Genomic DNA, 18,138 nt, shown 5'->3' on the forward strand with positions numbered 1-18,138 from the left:
GGATAATGTACCCCCTACTGTAAATGATAAGGATATTAGAAGTCACTGAGGGGTTGTTCTGTGACCATATAAAGGCACAAGGCTGCAGGCTGAGTTATACAGGGAACTCTGAGTATCACTCATGTATTATAAGGGATAATGTACCCCCTACTGTAAATGATAAGGATATTAGAAGTCACTGAGGGGTTGTTCTGTGACCATATAAAGGCACAAGGCTGCAGGCTGAGTTATACAGGGAACTCTGAGTATCACTCATGTATTATAAGGGATAATGTACCCCCTACTGTAAATGATAAGGATATTAGAAGTCACTGAGGGGTTGTTCTGTGACCATATAAAGACACAAGGCTGCAGGCTGAGTTATACAGGGAACTCTGAGTATCACTCATGTATTATAAGGGATAATGTACCCCCTACTGTAAATGATAAGGATATTAGAAGTCACTAAGGGGTTGTTCTGTGACCATATAAAGGCACAAGGCTGCAGGCTGAGTTATACAGGGAACTCTGAGTATCACTCATGTATTATAAGGGATAATGTACCCCCTACTGTAAATGATAAGGATATTAGAAGTCACTGAGGGGTTGTTCTGTGACCATATAAAGGCACAAGGCTGCAGGCTGAGTTATACAGGGAACTCTGAGTATCACTCATGTATTATAAGGGATAATGTACCCCCTACTGTAAATGATAAGGATATTAGAAGTCACTGAGGGGTTGTTCTGTGACCATATAAAGGCACAAGGCTGCAGGCTGAGTTATACAGGGAACTCTGAGTATCACTCATGTATTATAAGGGATAATGTACCCCCTACTGTAAATGATAAAGGTGAATTCAATGGAAAGATCATCTTTTCTCTGATCCGTGTTCTCCAATAAAGCAAATGCCTCCTACACTATTATACTGCTGTATGAATACAATCTCCTACTCTACCATAACACAGTACCATTCTAAGGATTAATATGAGTCAGAGTTAAACTAGAGTGATTAAAATTCCTATTCTCTGGGAGTAAGAAATACCTAATGGGGTGTTTCCCCCTTTCCCCAATTTCCAGCAATTCATCGCGGTCCCTAAAACAGCAGTGTTACATTAATATTATTTATTATTAACATGTATTTATATTGCGTACATGTCACACAGACTGGGTTGGATTGTAAGAATCAGTTCGGCACATCAGAGAGAGAACATTTCACGCTAGACAGACATTCTTTGCTTGGAGACTCTCCGAGAGTCCTTGGCGGTTCCTGCTGAAATGAGCTGCATTGAAATTCCTCACTGTCCGTTCATTGACCTTTTCATGTTCATTTTGCTTCTCTGCACCTCCGAGCGGTTCCGTTATTAAGTTCAGTCTCTTGGAACATTCTCTGTGTTTGCTGGAAGGCGACTGAAGCCTCTGAATCTGGCGGGGGCTCACTCGGGGCCCCCCAATTGCTACATAATGTAAGACAAATTCGGAGGCACACTTTCTGGATTCAAATGCCGTTTGCGGGTGGCAAGTTGGATCTGTTACCAAAGAAACTTGTCTTTTCTTTACTTCTCTGTAATTCTCCAAGTATGAAGAATAGAAATGCAGTGTTATCCTGTATAAATCATATAAATACAATATATTCCATGAGTACTGATCCAGAAAGTCCAGGCCCATAACCTGATCTCTGTGTATTTAAAGGCTACATGGGGTTTAACTGTTGTGTTTCGGAGTGGTTTATATACAGTCATATGAAAAAGTTTGGGAACCCCTCTTAATTCTTTGGAGTTTTGTTTATCATTGGCTGAGCTTTCAAAGTAGCAACTTCATTTTAATATATAACTTGCCTTATGGAAACAGTAGTATTTCAGTAGTGACATCAAGTTTATTGGATTAACAGAAAATATACATCATAACTAAATATTCCATCAATACAAATGTAACCACCTCTAGACCCTCCTATAGCCTTTGATGAGTGTCTGGATTGTGGATGTGGCTATTTGTGACCATTGGTCCATACAAAATCTCTCCAGTTCAGTTAAATGTGATGGCTGCCGAGCATGGACAGTCTGCTTCAACTCATCCCATAGATTTTCCATGATATTCAAGTCGGGGGACTCCAGAATATTGTACTTGTCCCTCTGCATAAATGTCTTTGTAGATTTCCAAGTGAGTTTAGGGTCATTGTCTTGTTGGAATATCCGACCCCTGCAGCGTAACTTCAACTTTGTGACTGATGCTTGAACATTATCCTGAAGAATTTGTTGATATGGGGTTGAATTCATCCGACACTGGACTTTAACAAGGGCCCCAGTAGTCCCTGAACTAGCCACACAGCCCCTGAACTAGTCACACAGCCCCTGAACTAGTCACACAGCCCCTGAACTAGCCACACAGCCCCTGAACTAGCCACACAGCCCCTGAACTAGTCACACAGCCCCACAGCATGATGGGACCTCCACCAAATGTGACAGTCGGTAGCAGGTGTTTTTCTTGGAATGCCGTGTTCTTCTTCCCCCATGTAAAGCGCTTTTTGTTATGAGCAAATAACTAAATTTTTGTCTCAGTCCATTTGTTCCAAAATGACTGTGTCTTGTCTAAATGATCTTTTCCATAGAACAAGCGAGTGTGTTTGTGTGAGTGCAGAAAGGGCTTCTCATCCCCCTGCCATACACATGTTCTTTGTGCAAATTGTGCTGAATTGTAGAACGATGTACAGATACACCTGCATCTGCAGCAAGATCTTCTTGCAGGTCTTTGGAGATGATCTTTGGCTTGTCTGTAACATTCTCACAATCCTCCGCATATGTCGCTCCTGTATTTTTCTTGGCCTGTCAGACCTGGGTTTTACAGCAACTGTGCCTGTGGCCTTCCATTTCCTCATTCCATTCCTTACAGTTGGAACTGACAGTTTAATAAACCTCTGAGATGCTTTTTGTAGCCTTCCCCTAAACCCTGATACTGAACAATCTTTGTTTTCAGATCTTTTGAGAGTTGCTTTGAGGATCCCATGCTGTCACTCTTCAGAGGAGAGTCAAACAGAAGCACAACTTGCAATTGGTCACCTTAAATACATTTTCTCATGATTGGACACACCTGCCTATGAAGTTCAAGGCTTAACAAATCCAACCAATTTGGTGTTGCCAGTAATCAGTATTGAGCAGTTACATGTATTGAAATTAGCAAAATTACAAGAGTACCGACATTTTTGCACAGCCAGTTTTTCACATTTGATTTAATTTCATACAACTGAATACTGCTTCACTAAAAATCTTTGTTCAGAAAACACCCCTGGGAAATGAAAGACACACCACTGTTGTCTTTTTTATTGAAAGTGGAGTAAATTATTATGCAGGCTCAAAGGGGTTCCCAAACTTTTCCATATGAATGTATAAGTATATATATAATGAAGAAATAGGTGGCACTCACAGGATTTATAAAGGAATGAGAAATGGTTTATTAGTAGGTGACTGAGGTTTTCGCATGTATTGTGCAGCCTTTATGGTCAGTTTGTGGTCAGTCTGCGCTTTACTGTTACTTTGTCATTAATGATGTCTAGGAAATCTTGAACCGCACCCGACCCGCCAGAACCTGACCCCCGAGAACCCACACTTGATCCTAACCCAACCCCCGAGAACCCGCACCCAACCCCCAAGAACCTGCACCTGACCCTAACCGAGGGGTCCCCAACCTTTTTTACCCGTGAGCCACATTCAAATGTAAAAAGAGTTGGGGAGCAACACAAGCACATAAAAGTCCCTTGAGTGCCAAAAAATGGCTGTGGTTGGCTATTTGGTCGTCCCTCTGTGGACTGGCAGCCTACAGGAAACTCTACTTTACACTATACTTACTTTTTATGCAATTAAAACTTGCCTCCAAGCCTGGAATTCAAAAAATAATCACCTGCTTTGAGGACACGGAGAGCAACATCCAAGGGGTTGGAGAGCAACATGTTACTCACGAGCTACTGGTTGGGGATCACTGCCCTAACCCAACCCCCGAGAACCCCCATCTGACCCCCAAGAACCCACACCTGACCCTAACCCAATCCCCGAGAACCCCCACCCGACCCCCGAGAACCCCCACCTGACCCCCAAGAACCCACACCTGACCCTAACCCAACTCCCAAGAACCCCCACCGACCTCCAAGAACCCGCACCTGACCCTAACCCAACCCCGAGAACCCCCACAACCTCCAAGAACCCGCACCTGACCCTAACCCAACCCCCGAGAACCCCCACCGACCTCCAAGAACCCGCACCTGACCCTAACCCCACCCCCGAGAACCCCCACCGACCTCCAAGAACCCTCACCTGACCCTAATCCAACCCTGGAGAACCCCCACCGACCGTAATCCGATGACTTCAGGCCCCTGATGTGGCCCACACCCCTCCAGTCCGATGCTGATTGCAGAGAAGAAAGCATGAAACATAAATAAATGTATATAACGTAGAAGGGATCATTGGAAGATGGTGAGTCTGGTGGGGGAGTCTCATTGGATTTTGCTGTTTTGCAGGACGATACTGAAAGAGAGTGGTCTCTCCAGGTACCTGCACACGGCCGTGCTCATCAGTGGGACCATGCTGGTGTTTGGGGGTAACACTCACAATGATACGGCGCTGAGTAATGGGGCCAAGTGCTTCTCTGCTGATTTCTTGGCCTATGACATAGGTAAGTGCCCCCTCTGCACTCTCCTTTATATGTCTGGGGCAGCATGGGGGGATTCTTGTGGGTTTGAGCCATATGTGCCATATTTACTGTATTTATATAAATGGTGGGTCCTGATATGAACTCCAGACACCCCAAAAGCTTTCTCTTAGTAATCAGCCTGTGATTGTTCTGCTACCACAGTTATTATGTAGTAAATGGGACTGTAAGTACCCGCAGGAACAGAAGAGACTCTGGTAGAAACTGCCCGTTATTTCCCGAAGTAAAAGGACTTTGCCATTTCAGCTCTTGTCAGCACTTACTTCTCCGACTGCAAATAGCCCAGGGATAATATTTGCTCTTTCCTCTCGGTGCCCATTGTGCGGTTCCTTTAGCCGCTGCTTGTGACGCTCGCTCTAATAACGGTGTTTAGGCCGCGTCCGGTCGCTTTAAAAGAGAGGCCGTTTGTGAGCTGCCTATTAAGCTGTGGAGTCTGATTAACTGGGAAGGGAGCGCAGGGAGTCCCACTGACCTGCTCCTTTAAATCCATCACAATAGAAAAGTGGCAACTCATTTAGTGGCTGTTTGGCGGCCGTTAATATCAGGGCTGAAAGGTCCGTGGGCACTTAACTGCATTTGCCTGAATGGGGAAAAATAAAGCAGAGGAAAAATGTAATTGTAAATGCAGAGATAATGGATTATTTTCACTCCATGCGCCATTAGTAAACACATTTGTGGCTCTGAAAAACAGTCTGCAAATTTGACGTTTAGATCTGACAGTTTCTACGTTACCGCCTTTTAGCTACAATAACGAGAACACCTGCCTGCCGATGCGCCCAAAGATATAATGAGGAATGCGCTTAAATGGATAGGATGTCATGTTTTCATTGAAACCAGCAATTCATTTAAAGGACAGATATATAACTTACTTCTGAATTGTGCTTAGTACAGGGGAATACCTATGTACCATAGTTTTATGGGATCTCTCTGTACAGACTATGAGCAAACTTAGGGGACTGTTCCTGCTGAATTGTGCTTAGTACAGGGAATACCTATGTGCCATAGTTTTATGGGATCTCTCTGTACAGACTATGAGCAAACTTAGGGACTGTTCCTGCTGAATTGTGCTTAGTACAGGGAATACCTATGTACCATAGTTTTATGGGATCTCTCTGTACAGACTATGAGCAAACTTAGGGACTGTTCCTGCTGAATTGTGCTTAGTACAGGGAATACCTATGTACCATAGTTTTATGGGATCTCTCTGTACAGACTATGAGCAAACTTAGGGGCTGTTCCTGCTGAATTGTGCTTAGTACAGGGAATACCTATGTACCATAGTTTTATGGGATCTCTCTGTACAGACTATGAGCAAACTTAGGGGACTGTTCCTGCAGAATTGTGCTTAGTACAGGGAATACCTATGCTGTCATAGTTTTATGGGATCTCTCTGTACAGACTATGAGCAAACTTAGTTGTCATTAGAGGGTGAATGAGGAACACTCAGGTCTCCATGTAATGACTCAATAGCTCAATTCAGATTTCGAGCTTTCAAGGTTGAATCTGTCTCACTTCAAGAGAAATAATTCAGTTCTACCAGCAGCACAAACATGTTTTTTGATTTCATCAGGCCCAGATAGCTTGTGATTAATGCTGAAAGTGACCTTCTAGTAAGTGCTGAAAGCTGCCAGCAGCTCACTGTACCACTCGTCTCCAGTATTGGAGTATTGTATTGGGTTGATGCCACAAGTAGGAAGGCTTGGATCTGGCCTAGTCTGTGAGAAGAGAGTGTGACTGTGGGATAGCAGGTATAGTAGGGAGAGATGGTGTCTATAGTAACAGTGGATAATAGTCTCTGGGAAGGGAGTGTGACTGTGGGATAGCAGGTATAGTAGGGAGAGATGGTGTCTATAGTAACAGTGGATAATAGTCTCTTGGAAGGGAATGTGACTGTGGGATAGCAGGTATAGTAGGGAGAGATGGTGTCTATAGTAACAGTGGATAATAGTCTCTGGGAAGGGAGTGTGACTGTGGGATAGCAGGTATAGTAGGGAGAGATGGTGGTCTATAGTAACAGTGGATAATAGTCTCTGGGAAGGGAGTGTGACTGTGGGATAGCAGGTATAGTAGGGAGAGATGGTGTCTATAGTAACAGTGGATAATAGTCTCTTGGAAGGGAATGTGACTGTGGGATAGCAGGTATAGTAGGGAGAGATGGTGTCTATAGTAACAGTGGATAATAGTCTCTGGGAAGGGAGTGTGACTGTGGATAGCAGGTATAGTAGGGAGAGATGTGTCTATAGTAACAGTGGATAATAGTCTCTGGGAAGGGAGTGTGACTGCGATAATAGTCTCTGGGAAGGGAGTGTGACTGTAGGATAGCAGGTATAGTAGGGAGAGATGGTGCCTATAGTAACAGTGGGATAATAGTCTCTGGGAAGGGAGTGTGACTGTGGGATAGCAGGTATAGTAGGGAGAGATGGTGCCTATAGTAACAGTGGATAATAGTCTCTGGGAAGGGAGTGTGACTGTGAGATAGCAGGTATAGTAGGGAGAGATGGTGCCTATAGTAACAGTGGATAATAGTCTCTGGGAAGGGAGTGTGACTGTGGGATAGCAGGTTATAGTAGGGAGAGATGGTGCCTATAGTAACAGTGGGATAATAGTCTCTGGGAAGGGAGTGTGACTGTGAGATAGCAGGTATAGTAGGGAGAGATGGTGCCTATAGTAACAGTGGGATAATAGTCTCTGGGAAGGGAGTGTGACTGTGGGATAGCAGGTATAGTAGGGAGAGATGGTGCCTATAGTAACAGTGGGATAATAGTCTCTGGGAAGGGAGTGTGACTGTGGGACAGTGTCAGGAGCGCCCAATGGTGCTCTCTGGCGCTGCCGCATCCAAGATTGTGGTGTCCATGACCCACGTGGGTTGACGCCGGCATGATGACGTCACGTGCCCGGCAAGAAACTTGGTAATAAAAGAACTTCCAGGTCACGGGTTTGATGCCCGATTATAGGAATTCCTGATTTGTGTTCCTGGGCTCCATAAATTCCTATACTGCTGTTTCCTGGTTTCCTGACTTCTGCTTTGACCCCGATTCTGATTCTTGCTGCCTGCCTTTTGAACATTTGCCTGAATTTGACTACCCTTTCGTCTGACCCCTTTTGGATACCGCTGAACTGGACTTTTACCCAAAGCTTCCTCCTTGGTCCAGACTTCTCCCGATGGGAGCGGATAGGCCCCCTGACAGTATAATTGGGCCATGGACCTCACTGAGGGAGCTCCGCCTGATGTCGAAAGAGCTCTCCGGGGATTGGAATCCCACTTGGAAGCTTATGAAGCTCAACAGAACTGAATTGGACAAGTACTGGATACTCTTCTCTCCCGTATCCTTTCTGTGTCTCCGGTCACCGTTAATCCTCCCGCGGCTGTTACTCCTCCTTCATCTGCCTCATCTGCTGGTGAGCCCCACATTCCTCCACCGCCTCGCTATAATGGGGATCCTCAAGCCTGCAGAGGTTTTGTGACGCATTGCCTGATTCAGTTCGAGTTTCAACCCTCGCAGTTCTCCAGTGAACGAGCCAAGGTGGGGTATGTGATGGCCAAATTGGAGTGGGAAACACCTCTGTGGGAAAAGAATTCTCCTCTGACCTTTGATGCCAAAGCTTTTCCCTGGGCCTTCCGAACAGTGTTTGATGCCCCAGGTCGAAACAACGAGGCTTATGGAGCCTTTTCTATCAAGGCTTATCAAGCAGACTTAAGCTTGCCACAGACGCAAAGATCTGATCGTACGAATCATCGGACAATCGGACTTCCCCATCTCCCGACCTGCCACTAACCATTCAGATCAAATAAAGTAGTAAAAGAACAGATGAGCCGATGTTCTGCTCCTGACAGCAATCGTACAAAAGTTATGTCCGACAAAAGCTAGTGACAGTCTCCCTCTGAAAATCGTACGATCGACAATACATGCAGAGATTTTATCGGCAGAAATCTTTTAACCTGTCCGATCGTCCAATCGACCGATCTCCGTCGGATGAAAAATGGCGGGACTCTCCTCACATGGTCCGAAAATCGTACAAATCCTCGATTCGTACGATCAGATCTTTGCGTGTATGGCCAGCTTTAAAGATGACCTCGTCTCCAGAGATCGAGACCTGAGCAATTGGAAGTTGGCTCCATCTGCATAACCCTTCTATTGACTGGTCAATCAACCAGATATCTCATTGGAGCCCTTTTTGTCAGAAGAACTGTCTGTCCGCTAAGTCCATTCATTGGGTGTCCCTCGCTGCAGCGGATTTTCAGTCTTTGCCCGCAGTGTACAAGGACTTTTTACAAGATGTCTTCTGCAAGAAGTCTGCAGAGATTCTGCCTCCTCATCGCTCCTACGATTGTCCCATTGAAATTCTTCCTGGTACCATGCCCGCAGAGGTTGTACCTACCCTTATCTCCTGCCGAGACTTCCACGATGAAGGAATACATCCAAGATAACCTTCAGCGAGGATTCATTAGACCTTCATCTTCTCCGGCAGGGGCGGGGTTCTTCTTTGTGGAGAAGAAGGATTGTGTCCCTGTATAGACTACAGGGGCTTAAAAGCCGATACCCTCTGAGTCTCATCTCTGAGCTCTTTGATCAACTAAGAGGGGCTAAGACCTTCACTAATTTGAATCTTCGAGGAGCTTACAATCTTACCCGCATCCGAGAGGGCGATGAATGGAAGACGACACTCAACACCAGAGATGGGCATTATGAATACCTGGTAATGCTCTTCAGCCTCTGTAGCACCCCTGCCGTCTTCCAAGAATTTGTAAATGACATCTTCAGAGATCGATTGGGGCAATCCGTAGTAGTGTACTTGGACATTTTAATCTTCTCCAGAGACTTGGAAAGTCATCGAACCCGAGTGAAAGAACTTCTCTCCCGTCTGAGAGAAAACTTCCTTTTTGCCAAGCTGGAGAAGTGTGTTTTCGAGGTGCCTAAGATTCACTTCCTGGGTTACATTATCTCTCGTGAGGGAATCGAGATGGATCCTTCTAAAGTCACGACAATCCAAGACTGGCCTCTCCCCACGAGCACCAAGGCCATAAAAAGATTTGTTGGTTTCGCTTACTATTACTGACAATTCATCAATGGGTTCACCTCTTATATCGCTCTTGTCTTGGCTCTCATACGAAAATAAGAAAAACCTAATGCCTGCCCCCCTCAGGCTCTGGAGGCCTTTCAGTCCCTGAAAGATTCTTTTGCTTCTGCTCCTGTCCTCCGACATCCTGACTTCTGCAACCCTTCTTCATTGAAGTAGATGCTTCTGACATCGGGGCTGGAGCAAAATTATGATGTCGGGAATCGTAAACTTCTGGCAGTTAAACTTGCACTCGAGGAGCGGCGACCTTTCCCCATCACCATTTATACAGATACAAAAACTTGGAATTCATCCGGACTCTCGAGAGACTGAATCCTCGTCAGGCTCGATAGGCAACCTTTTTCACACGACTCAATTTTGTCCTTGCATATCAACCTGGCTCCAGAAATCTGAAGGCAGATGCCCTATCCAGAAGCATTGTTCCATCAGTGAAGATCAAGAACCAATTGTTCCTCCTTCGAAAATCATTGCTTTCTCATTTCCTCAACTGGCCAGCCTGATCCTATCTGTCCAGTCCTCCGTTCCTGCTGATACCCCCATATGTATGGTATACGTTCGGCTTTCCCATCCTTCAGCAAAGCCACTGCTAGCACAGCAAGCCAAGCAAGCTGGACATCTAGGTACCCAAAAGACCTTTGAGCTTGTCAGTCGACTTCCTTAGTGGCCAACTCTTCGGAAGGATGCGAAAGACTTTGTAGCGGCCTGTGCCCCTTGTGCCTCTTCCGAGTCTCGTCCTTGCGGTCTATTGCAACCTCTACCCATTCTGGGGGTTGCTATAGAGGCAGTTGAGTTGTAGTCATAGAGCGAAATGAAGTGGTATACAGTATGTGAGACAATGCTATTGTATATTTTCCTGTACAGTAGTTGATCCTTCTGGCTCCCAAATATTGGGATGTGCTCACTATTCTTTTGTTTGTATTTGACAAAACCCATGAAAAAAGCTGTAAATTGCATGCAATTTTCATTCCACTTTTTAATGCTTTTTTTGACAGTTGCTTTTCCCCTTTCAATAGAGAATCATTGGAAAAAAAAGCTACATTTTCTGCCCAAAAAGGTTTGAAATTGCATGTTGTTTTTCTTTCTTTTAAATGCATTTTATGAGAGGGGAGTTTTTCTCTCCCGACACAGTGATATTAATTATGTAATCCCAATAGTTGTCAGAAATGGTCAAACGCAGTATAATTCTGCAAAATTCAGGGTGCTTTTATTTCCACATATTAATTATGCTCCAGAGAGGGTCCAAGCCACTTATCAGATATTATATTATATTATATAGATAATATACAATTCTGTATATTTGTTTGTAGAGATGTCAGGGTTAAAGTCACATGGTTCCCAGAAGCAGCGTTTGCACAGCCTGGGCACATGGGTCGGGGGTGCAGTAATGTGGGGGGAGGGGGACAGAACAGGGGAATAATAATTCCCAATATCAAGTCAAATAAATGATTTCCATGTTTTTGCATAACTGGTCGTTAAATACCAATAACCCCATAATATATATTTGGCACTATTTCTAAATGCCACTTGTGGCATCTCCGGTTTTTCTGCGGCGCTAGGGACGGCACAGACCTGAGCAATTTGTTTTTCTTCCCATTCGGCCAATGATAAAATGCAATTTGCTGTTTTACATTAGGGGTTTATCTTCCAGGTCTAGGATCAATTATTTCTCTTATCACCTCAAAAGTAATAATCCTCAACTTTACCCTTTGGGTTATTCTCATTCCTGCCCTTTTGTTTGCTACAATCTTTAATATATGGCCAGACACACACACATTATAATCTGTATTGTAGCTCTACTTAGTTAATATCAAGTACTAATTATGCCATATATAAATATTGCATTAATTGCATGGTGTGTGCCCAGAACATTCCTTCTCTGTATATTTGTATTTATACACTCGGGTGGTAGGTGCCATATTATTTCATGCCCAGAGTTGGGGATAAGGGATGCCAATCTGTGGCCCTCCTGCAATGCCAGTCTCACGTGTTTCTCTCATTCTGACCCTGGGCACAGAGGGCTATGACAAGAGACACACAGGGACTAAATGAGTTGTGTCTGGGTGTTTCTCATTCATCAATAGTTCCTCTGCCCGACCAGACTGGAGACTTGATGGTGCCCGACTCCAGAAATCAATGCCCTGTTCAGATTTCAGAGGCGGCTTCTCATTCTCGGGGGGCAGTTCATGAAAGGGATACACTGGTGCTGGCAGTTGTTTAGTAGTAGGACTGGTCCATTGGGCAGGGGGGGGACAGGTTTGTTTGTGTTTCAGTTGAAGATGGAACGGCCTGAGGTGCATTAGAATATTTTATCCTTGTTCCGCACATTCCCTGCTGGGCCTGGATATGATTCTGTGTTGGGAGAAGATGATGATACTGAGATCTGCAGGGAATGCATTTTATCCGCATTATATGCGACTCTCCTGCTTCTTCACAATGGCTCATCAATTGGGGTCAACACCAGACATATGACTGCTGGGAGTGCTACAAATACTCCGAAGTTTGGCCTTCCTGCACAATAAATCCAGTTCATTCCAATTAAATGCAATTTTCCATTATATCCAGCTTCAGCACCCAAACCACATGATTTTAATAGTGGTGTCAAACCAGTAATTGGAGATCCCCAGCATAGCTGCCTTTTTTTCTCAAAATCATTCCTGGAGATGGATGTGAGGGGATGCTGGGAGTTGTAGTTTGCCTTTAGCAGCAGAGACAGAGCTGTAGGAGTATATTAGACTTGACATCATTCATCTTTCTGTGTTTGATATTTAGGGAAAGCGCTGGGGAAACTTACTCATCACTCTCGGGTCTTTCTCGCCCCATTGCCGGGTGAATTTTCATTGTGCCACTGGCAGTGCCGTCTGTTATGGTGAAATAACCTGTAACTGTCAGTTGATGTGTGTGTGGCAGGTGGGAGGGAGCCCTAGTGGCTACAATGCAGTGTCAGTTCATTCATGTTCTGCAGGGTGTCCGTCTGTCCCTACTCCTTTACACTTCTATTATTTTATTATCCGTTTATATAGTGTGAATATAATTATAGAGTGCGATACAGAGATTATACATCATTCTCATTGTCCCTGCCTCAGTGAGTTTACAATCTAAGGTCCCTATCACATTCTCATCAGTCCCTGCCCCAGTGAGCTTACAATCTAAGGTCCCTATCACATTCCCATCAGTCCCTGCCCCAGTGAGCTTACAATCTAAGGTCCCTATCACATTCTCATCAGTCCCTGCCCCAGTGAGCTTACAATCTAAGGTCCCTATCACATTCTCATCAGTCCCTGCCCCAGTGAACTTACAATCTAAGGTCCCTATCACATTCTCATCAGTCCCTGCTCCAGTGAGCTTACAATCTAAGGTCCCTATCACATTCTCATCAGTCCCTGCCCCAGTGAGCTTACAATCTAAGGTCCCTATCACATTCCAATCAATCCCTGCCCCAGTGAGCTTACAATCTAATGTCCCTATCCTATTCTCGTCAGTCCCTGCCCCAGTGAGCTTACAATCTAAGGTCCCTATCACATTCTCATCAGTCCCTGCCCCAGTGAGCTTACAATCTAAGGTCCCTATCACATTCCCATCAGTCCGTCCCCAGTGAGCTTTCAGTCTTATGTCCCTTTCCTAGTGCGTTTACAATACAATGAATATATGAAATATGGAGGCTACAATCCAAGGTCCCTATCCTATATGATTATTCAGAAGATGGAGGTGACAGAAGGGACATGCTCACCTTTCAGAAAGGTGCCCCCACCCTGAGCCCCGATGTGTTATCAGCCTGATATGGAGAATGCCAGGCAACTGCACTTTACAGATTTACATTTATGTACTTTTCAGCACTTAAGCCATAAAACCGGTCCTGCGCAGCCTGGGGTGATATCTCTGCAGTACTGAGAATAGGAAAATCATTACTGACTTACCTGCTAATTGTTTTATTCTGCTCTCAGCCTGCAGCCCCTGTGTGTCCTGGACATTGTTTGGGGCAAGTGCTGCAGCAAGAGAGGGCAGTCCAGTTTATATTATTATTATTATAATCCATATTTATAAGTACAAGAGCATTTCTCTTACTTAAAATGTTACATTTCCATAAAATTGTGTTTTCAACCTTGTTTTCCTTTGTTTCCCCAAAGATAGCTAGAATCTCAGCTGCCATAAAGCAGGACAGGACTGTTGCTTACAATGGGGATCAGATAGGATCTGTGCAGCCACTGGGACAGAATGTTCTGTTATACAGATAGCTAGAATCTCAGCTGCCATAAAGCAGGACAGGACTGCTGCTTACAATGGGGATCAGATAGGATCTGTGCAGCCACTGGGACAGAATGTTCTGTTATACAGATAGCTAGAATCTCAGCTGCCATAAAGCAGGACAGGACTGCTGCTTACAATGGGGATCAGATAGGATCTGTGCAGTCACTGGGACAGAATGTTCTGTTATACAGATAGCTAGAATCTCAGCTGCCATAAAGCAGGACAGGACTGCTGCTTACAATGTGGATCAGGTAGGATCTGTGTAGCCACTGGGACAGAATGCTCTGTTATACAGATAGCTAGAATCTCAGCTGCCATAAAGCAGGACAGGACTGCTGCTTACAATGGGGATCAGATAGGATCTGTGCAGCCACTGGGACAGAATGTTCTGTTATACAGATAGCTAGAATCTCAGCTGCCATAATGCAGGACAGGACTGCTGCTTACAATGGGGATCAGATAGGATCTGTGCAGCCACTGGGACAGAATGTTCTGTTATACAGATAGCTAGAATCTCAGCTGCCATAAAGCAGGACAGGACTGCTGCTTACAATGGGGATCAGATAGGATCTGTGCAGCCACTGGGACAGAATGTTCTGTTATACAGATAGCTAGAATCTCAGCTGCCATAAAGCAGGACAGGACTGCTGCTTACAATGGGGATCAGATAGGATCTGTGCAGCCACTGGGACAGAATGTTCTCTTATACAGATAGCTAGAATCTCAGCTGCCATAAAGCAGGACAGGACTGCTGCTTACAATGGGGATCAGATAGGATCTGTGCAGCCACTGGGACAGAATGTTCTGTTATACAGATAGCTAGAATCTCAGCTATAGGAATATGGGGATAAATACAAAGTTTTTTTGCCAAGCTTTGAATCAACATAACTCCTGGGAACGAATAGTGGAAGATTTACAATTTTGAACATATAATAAAATAGCAAAGAGAGTCAAAGAGACTTGAAACAGAGGTACCTACAGATTTGTTAGAAAATCCATGATCTATTGTTGTAGATAATTCTACAGGTTCTCAGAGAAAGGGAATGTGAGGAAGGATCAGGACCCTTAATCAATTGCTAACAATATAATTCAATTGAAAAGTCATAAGCCACATAGGCCAATAATTAATTGCATTGGGGGATTCACGTCCAAGTAGGAGATGAGATTGACGTGGAAAAATACAAAGTTATTTATTTGGGCCTTTTTAGCATGTTACTTTTAGCACTAATAGAACTAAGTGTGAAACAACTGGGAGATCTTTTTAATAATAGATTATACTGCAAGTCTGCAGCAGCTCAGCCCCAATCCTGCGCATATAGATCTGTATGGGGCTAATTTAAGGTCCAACCATTTGTCAAAGTTCCCCTTTAGCTCATAAAATAATCACAGATATACTGTCCTGTCTAAGGGAATCAATATGGCACCTCCTCCTCCCATATGTATAAATACAAATATACAGAGAAGGAATGTTCTGGGCACACAATAAGCTATACCCTCATACTGTATTGTCTAAGGGAATCAATATGGCACCTCCTCCTCCCATATGTATAAATACAAATATACAGAGAAGGAATGTTCTGGGCACACAATAAGCTATACCCTCATACTGTACTGTCTAAGGGAATCAATATGGCACCTCCCTCCTCCCATATGTATAAATACAAATATACAGAGGAGGAATGTTCTGGGCACACAATAAGCTATACCCTCATACTGTACTGTCTAAGGGAATCAATATGGCACCTCCTCCTCCCATATGTATAAATACAAATATACAGAGAAGGAATGTTCTGGGCACACAATAAGCTATACCCTCATACTGTATTGTCTAAGGGAATCAATATGGCACCTCCTCCTCCCATATGTATAAATACAAATATACAGAGAAGGAATGTTCTGGGCACACAATAAGCTATACCCTCATACTGTACTGTCTAAGGGAATCAATATGGCACCTCCCTCCTCCCATATGTATAAATACAAATATACAGAGAAGGAATGTTCTGGGCACACAATAAGCTATACCCTCATACTGTACTGTCTAAGGGAATCAATATGGCACCTCCTCCTCCCATATGTATAAATACAAATATACAGAGAAGGAATGTTCTGGGCACACAATAAGCTATACCCTCATACTGTAATGTCTATTCAAGGGAATGAATTATAATTAACAGCCATACATATTATTATCCTTTGGAAATTAAACCGGAGAGGAACTACACACCTAGAGGAAAACATTTTATTTCTTTGCTTTGCTGCCAGTTTCTGATTTCTAGTATTTATCATTACACTGTGGCCCCTTCATGGCCCCAGCCATCTGCTCGGACTCTTTGCCTCCCCGGCCGGCTCGCACTCACTGAATTAGCCGCAGAAGTAAAAGAAATGGATTTTTGTATCGTATTTCTCATTTTTTCACTCTTCTCAGAAGAGCTGCCAGACGGACAAATAACATCGGCATCCAAAGACTGATTACATCTCCCGTCTGTGCAGTTTTCTTATCTTCACAGCAGCTTGTTCTAATGGCTTTATATGGCTCTGCCTCCTGCACTCATCTTATTTTGTATCAACGACTATCACTGGATATTGGGTCCCTTCTGTTTCATTGCCCATCTCTATTACTGAGATATTTCAACCCTTTTCTTGCACCCAAAACCCGCTGATATGTAGAAATCTAGAATTCCAGCTCAGTGTGTTTGCTAGGGAACCGGCAGCTTTGGAGAGACAATGTTCAGCATTGAGATTCACAGGTAAAGACGAGTTATGTGGCCCTTATACTCCCTCAAACATAAGGTGCAAGTGCTCTGCCTTCAGGATTGTAGGGATACAACCAAAATCACGGTCAGTACAGGATTACCACGCTTGCACACCCTGGCTCTCCACGATAAGATGACCCGGTGCACTGTGAAGGAGGCCTCAGCAACCTCAATAGTACGAACGAAGGAAGATTTTACTGGCACACAAAGGTTCTTTCAAGCAGGTACAAGCCCTTGCTAAGTTTATTTTGCAGAGGTGCAACGTTTCGGGGTGAACCCCTTTACCATGCTTGATAAAGGGGTTCACCCTGAAACGTTGCACCTCTGCAAAATAAACTTAACAACCAAAATCACACCTGTAACACACCCAACATACGTGTGCCGCTCTCACACCATGGCATGGGCAGATACACCAGTAGAAGGGGCATCATATATTTTTAATGCATGTTACATAGGACCTCCCTCCTATCATGACCCAGAGAGGATATACCCAAAATAAGAAATTCTATCATGAGGGGAAGAATGTCATACTCCCATACTAGACCCAGCTTTAGATATCACTCTTCTCTAATGGCAAGGGATGATGTGCCAAATGTTGATGTGCCAATTTTCCTTCTTAGTTTGGTTTATTTGCCAAGATAAGATGCACCAGATTTCCACATGGCATGGGCACATTTTGTTGGGTTTTCACTCATACTCACAGGACCACAGTTAATCACCTCCTTCTATCAACAGAGAAAGGTCATGGCTGTGGGTGCCAGAAATGAACTTCATGCCTGGGAAAAGGGCATGGCAATGGGGGCCAGTTACAAAATTCCTAGTAGGGAAAGGGCATGGCTGTCAGTGGTAGTTGTACAATTCCCAGCAGGCAAAAGTGTATGGCTATGGGTGCCAAATGCAAAATTCCTAGGTGGGACAAGGGCGCAGCTGTGGGTGCCAGATGTTCAAATCCTTGCTGCGAGAAGGTAAAAAAATGGGTGCCAGATGCTCAATTCCTAGTAGGGAAAAGTGCATGGATATGGGTGCCAAACGCAAAATTTCTAGATCGGAAAAGGACACAGCTGTGCATACCAGATATTCAAACCCTAGCTTGGAGAAGGTCACAACAGAAGGTGCCTGTAAGGGTTCAGCGCATCTGTGTATGAACACAAGCGTCAAGATGTGCGCCGATGTAGACACATGTGCGTCATGACGCTCCCCTCGCCGAAACGGTCGCTGGCGTCTAAACGTCAGCTAACGTGAAAGTGCGGCGGGACGCAGGCGTCACTACATTTGGCGCAAAACGCCCTCCTTAAAAGGATGCTTAGTGAATAGTTCTCTGCTTGGTGATATACTTTGTTCCTGTGAACTTGTATCCTGATTATTTGATTCCGGTTTTCACTT

At 44.4% G+C, this 18,138-nt stretch overlaps 1 protein-coding gene across 4 annotated transcripts in view; it reads left to right on the top strand.

The window, feature by feature from the left end:
* Positions 1–18,138, top strand: part of LOC108697311 (attractin-like protein 1) — a 294,681-nt gene that overhangs the window by 79,286 nt on the left and 197,257 nt on the right. For all 4 annotated transcript variants that reach the window (XM_041570808.1, XM_041570809.1, XM_018227239.2 and 1 more), the window contains exon 11: positions 4,485–4,639. In XM_041570808.1, coding sequence (XP_041426742.1) covers positions 4,485–4,639 — 155 coding nt within the window. The remainder of the gene's footprint in view (positions 1–4,484; positions 4,640–18,138) is intronic.

Source organism: Xenopus laevis, chromosome 7S (assembly GCF_017654675.1).
Source record: "Xenopus laevis strain J_2021 chromosome 7S, Xenopus_laevis_v10.1, whole genome shotgun sequence".
NCBI classification, from domain to species: domain Eukaryota; kingdom Metazoa; phylum Chordata; class Amphibia; order Anura; family Pipidae; genus Xenopus; species Xenopus laevis.